Raw genomic sequence first — 5,367 nt, 5'->3', positions numbered from 1 at the left:
AGTGCAACCTGTCTTGCTCAAATCAGCAAAAAAAAAAAAAAAAATGTGTGAGAACTAAATTTCCATTCCTGGGCCAGATACCTTGGATCACATTGAGGTAATTGTTAGTGCCGGCGTCCATATGTAAAATTTCTCACGGCAGGAAGTCAACGTATGTACAGAAATCCTGGGAAGAACAAATACAGTTGCCACAACTCAGGTGAGGTGACTATAGTTGAACAAAGCATACCAAGTATTAGGAGTAAAACCTGTTCTAAACGTTAGCAGTCCCCGCCCCCCCCCCCCCCCCCCCCCCCCCCCTAGCCAGATGCAGATGCTGGGGTTCCATTTGCCTGCTGAGATGTCTCTGTGACCTTCTGACCACGAGGTCGCTTCCTTTTTCCGTTCGCTGAAATATCTTGCACGGTCTCATTTGGCTTCGGAGGCACCTAGCCATACCACCGTGCCATTGAATGCCATCAATTTATGCCAAAAAAAAGTCCATGCAAGATGAATAGAACTTGCAAACAAACATAAACTCAAACCTGGAACATCTGCTGGTACATCACCGGCATCAGAACATTTCCAAAAGCATGTGGGTCAACACCACTCTGAAATTTTAAATCAGCAACAGTCAGTAGCATATTCCTACAGAATAGAATCTGCCTCAAAGTAAAAATAATAAAGAAAAAACTTGAAAATAAAGAACAACTACCGGTTAATAAGTACTCCCTCCATTTCAAATTGTAAGTTGTTTTGGATTTTCTAGGCACATTGCTGTGCATCCACTGTCTAGATACATAGCAAAAACTATGTATCTGGAACAGCCAAAATGATTTACAATTTGGAAATTGGAACGGAGTGATATATGATTTATTTTTGTTAGAAGATTCAATATTTTTTTACCAACTATAGAGAACGATGAATAACTACTGCTTATTGCAAATATTCCTGATTTAATATGCAAGAAAAGCATCCAAATATCCTGGAAGAGTACGGATTTGGCACCCAGGGAGGCTGGCACCCTCCTTATCTGGAGCGGACATCTTAGTAGAAATAAACAGAAGAAAACACAGATAATGGAGCCGTCTTCCTCTTCCTCACTGCCACTGCGCCACACAGCCCGCACCACCAATCATCTTCCTCACACCGCCAACAAGCATGCTAGCCATGGGCCTGCTCCCTTGTGACCTCCTTTGCGCCTCCCAGTCTCCTCCTAGCTCCAGCTGCCGCATCACGGGGGAGGACTGAGGAGGCGCGGATCCACTGGCTTCTTGCACCGCCGCTTGACCTCGATCATGGGCCGGCACTCAGTCATGGACACAGCGCTCATGGGGGAGGAGGGACACGCTCACGGTCACAAGGGAGGGGCGCTCTCATGGAGAGGTGCATGCGCTCAGGGGGGAGGGCACGCTCGTGGAGAGGCACACACGCTCATGGGGGAGGGTGTGCTCATGGGGCGCGCGGACAGGAGCGGAGGAATGTGAGGCTGGGCACGTCACGGACGCAGCGCTCATGGGGGAGGGCTGTGCTCATGGTGAGACACGGACAGAAGCTGAGGAACGCAAGGCGAGGAGGAAGAAGGTGGAGGAAGAAACACCATCACAGCCTGTCGTCAAAACAAATCTCAGTGATGCCAGGCAACGACTCCAGATAAGGAGGGCGCCATACTATTTTCGTATCATGGAAATTTGGTTTTCTAGTGCCTGTGGGATTTAGTCAAAGATACGAGTCAGCATATATGACCATCTGTTCTGACATACCGGTACCATGTACACAATGCTTGGCTGAAATGCTGCTTGATTGCCTACAAATTGCTGGATATTAGCTGGTACTCCAATGTAGCCAGTAGGAACTATTCCTTTTTCTGCCCCTCCCTGGAGTAAAAATAGCAACCAATCAATATCTTCTTTTTAAGGAGGTCTCTGATATTGGAAGCATATAGTCTTACAAACCAATCAATATCCTCAGAGCCAGATGTGTCAACTAAGGATATAAAATTAACTAATGCTTAGTGCAATCTTACCTTTTGGATTTGCGGTACTTGCATGACTGCTGGAGCCTGCATATTGCAAAACAACCCATTTAAGCAAATCATATGGACTATCGATTCTAATTTCCACAAAGCTTACAAGCAAACATGTGTATATAAGATTTATTATAGGTCGAACCGGTACCTCTGGTCCTTTGAGACCATCATTTCTGTTTCCAGTAGCTGCACCCACCATGGTTTGACCAGTCACAGTATTTGGTTTATTTACTTTAGGAACACGAGACTTGATCCTTGGTTGTGTATCATCATGTGTGTTGCTATTTAGCAGAAATTTTTCTGTCTCCCTTACCAACCTCAAAGCAAGGCGATACTTATCTGATAGGACTGCAGAGTCAACAAGTTGCAAACATCTCATTGATATATAGTCATATCGATCCATGCGATTGTTGGGGACAAGATCGCTTGGAGGGCGTCTCTTCACATGCAACTGTCTAAAATCCTTTTTCCACCTATCAAGAATATAATGTTGTGGAATTTCACGAACCAGTTGAAACTTAAGCATGGAGAGACTATGCCTACATAGTATGCCACTGAATTGGAAACCTCCACATATACAACTAATATTCTTTTCGTCCGCTTTGTAAGTCACTGCAAAAATTTTACTCATGGTCCTTTTACCATCTTCAAGGAAAATGCACTCCTTGACATTGAATGTGGAGACAGGCCCGTCAACACCAATTAAAGATACGTGGCAGTACATTATGGCTTCAATCTCATCTTGGAATTTCTTGAACATAGTATGCGTGTATACCTTTGAGAGCTGCTCTTCCATATAGAATTTTGATACCGGTGGACGTTGCTTATGAAATGTCTCAAAATCTGCTTGGGCCTCCTTCTCATATTTACTCTGCAAAGCCATCTCATACTTGCCAAGAAATTGCTTCAAGGTGGTTTTTAAATCAACATATCCATCAAAAAAAGGAGTAATTGTTTCATTTCTTTGTGTAGCAGACATTCCTGCCCAAAATGTATCTTTAATGAAAACAGGAACCCATGAAGATCGGCATTCATAAAGTGATCTTAGCCAGTCATTTCCCTGAAGCCCACTATATGTAATTAAAGTATTCCATTCCCCTTCAAACTCATCTATGGTTAAAGAACCATACACAGCCTTATGCATCGCCTTGTTGATAGCTCTGTACTCTGACAGCCCACCTAAACATTCTGCGGCCTTCCTCATTATCTGAAACAAGCACATTCTATGACGGACTCCCGGAATAACCTCAGCTACAGCACTTTGGATGCCCCTACAATAGTCAGTGACAATAGCCTTCGGAAGATTGCCATACATACATGCAATCCAAGCCTTAAGTAGCCATGAATAGGTTTCTGCTGTTTCATCAGAAAGCAGGGCACACCCCATCAAGACAGATTGTCCATGATGATTCACCCCAATAAATGTTGCAAGAGGAATATCATATTTACTAGCCACATATGACGTATCAAGTGTGATGACATCACTATAGTACTCACACATGGCTCTTGACCGTGCATCTGCCCAGAAAACATTCCTGGTACAGCCTTCATCGTCCAGGTCAATGACATTGAAAAAGTTGGCATTTTTGGCCTGCATCCGAGTGAAGAAAAGCCGAAGGGCCTCCGAATCTCCAGGTTGGAGCTTCAAACGACCCCTCTCCACAAAGCTGTGGTGCTTGCTCTCGCCAAAAAGAAGCTGCTCAAGCTCCCCCAGCTTATCCATGGGCATCTTGCTTGACTCTTCAACAGGCATAGCCCCAGGGCCACCCATACGCAACCGCTTCTTCGCAGGGCCAGAGAGCTGCTTATAAGAGTTCAAAAACCTTGCCATTGCTGGGCTCACTGGATGATTATGATCGAGGATCGCCAACTCTACATGCAACAATTTATCTCCCCACAACTTCACTCGGATCTTGGCTGGGCAGTTAGTGGTTGATGAAGCCCGTTTCCGAAACTTTGGCTCATAACGTGGCCGCCCTCCTTTGCAGCACATAAGCTCGAGATATAAGCAGGTCCCTTCTTGTGAGAACGAGGACCTCCTTACTGAGACACCAAAGCCAACACGACGGGCATACTTGCGGTAGAATCGGTTGACTTCTGTGTGATTATTGAACACCATGCCAACTTCTGGAACACCAATATCCTCCCCATCGGACTCCTCCATGCTGGGATCCTAAAAAAAAAACTTCATCATGAAACCACTTACATTGCAAACTACCAGAAATTTTTTAAGTTTTTCAAGCTAATACAAAGTGAAATCAACTTAAAATTAACTTTTTAAAACATAGGAACAGCATGAGTGACTGTGAGCGAATCGCGTCTCCTGAATGTAGGTATTTCAGGATGGCATGACACTAACATTTGGTTTCAACTGCTGGTAAATGCTCCAATGACCATCCAACTAAGCTGTGCTATTATCAATGCCTCCAAAGCAAAGGCTACAACTTTATTAGAACAGAAATGGATCCTAAATTAGAACCTCAAGCCAACAGTGATGAACAGAAATACAGAATTACTAGACACTAGACCGCTTACTGAAAAAACGAATGCTAGTCCAAGTCACGAAAATAGAGTTAAAATACGAAATAACTACCCATCAAAACCAAATGAGAATCAATCAAATCCAAACCCTAAATAACAACCACTGTCTGCCCGCCCACTCTAGACTAGAGCTCAAAATGAAATCTGAATCGTTCCTGAGCAGCCACACCTCGAATCAAGGAAGGAAATGGAAATTTCCCCACACCGATAAGTTAGCACATATCGAAGGCTACGCTCAGGATCACAAAGGCGATAAAAGGATCAGGAACAACAGAACAGGAGGGACGGGGCGAGTCTGACCAGTGCGTTGAGGTCCCGGCGCCGAGCACGGCGGGGGTTCTTGGACGTTGGGAGCGGTTCCTCCACCTCCATCGCCGGAGGGCCCGCCGCCGACGAGGTAGGCTAGGGTTTCGGAAGGGTACGGGGGAGGCGGGTGCAAAGTTTGGTGACAAATGAATTAGGGGACGCTACCTCTGCGCATCTGCACAAGGGCCCGAGAGAGGCCGGGCCCGCGCAGCTCGACTCCCGCGCCCACACGCCCGTCCGATGCGCAGTGCGATGCAGTAGCTGTAGAATCCAGATGTGGGCCTCGTTTAGATTGAAAGTTTTTTCAACCTGATGAATAGTACCACTTTCGTCTTATTTGGCAAATATTGTTCAATCGTGGACCAACTAGGCTCAAAAGATTCATCTCGTGATTTCCAACTAAACTGTGTAATTAGTTATTTTTTTTACCTACATTTAATACTCCATGTAAGCGGCTAAAAATTGATGTGATGGAGAGAGAGTAAAAAAACTTGGAATTTGGAGGTGATCTA

At 45.1% G+C, this 5,367-nt stretch overlaps 1 protein-coding gene across 2 annotated transcripts; it reads right to left on the bottom strand.

Moving 5' to 3' along the window:
* Positions 1–299: 299 nt before the first annotated feature.
* Positions 300–5,129, bottom strand: LOC136467268 (protein FAR1-RELATED SEQUENCE 6-like). Of its 2 annotated transcripts, none has more exons than XM_066465898.1 (6): positions 4,850–5,129; positions 2,157–4,181; positions 2,006–2,041; positions 1,743–1,856; positions 525–590; positions 300–428 (listed from the first exon to the last, which is right to left on the bottom strand). In XM_066465898.1, the coding sequence occupies exons 1-6, from the start codon at positions 4,919–4,921 to the stop codon at positions 300–302; spliced, it is 2,442 nt and encodes an 813-aa protein (XP_066321995.1). In that variant the 5' UTR covers positions 4,922–5,129. The 2 variants fall into 2 exon arrangements, with proteins under 2 accessions (XP_066321995.1, XP_066321996.1); XM_066465899.1 differs by having other exon boundaries at positions 2,157–4,173.
* Between the last annotated feature and the right edge of the window lie 238 nt (positions 5,130–5,367).

The sequence above is a fragment of the Miscanthus floridulus genome, chromosome 7 (assembly GCF_019320115.1).
Source record: "Miscanthus floridulus cultivar M001 chromosome 7, ASM1932011v1, whole genome shotgun sequence".
NCBI lineage: Eukaryota > Viridiplantae > Streptophyta > Magnoliopsida > Poales > Poaceae > Miscanthus > Miscanthus floridulus.
Note: the sequence above shows the minus strand (reverse complement) of the source record. Positions and strands in the feature narration are given on the sequence as shown.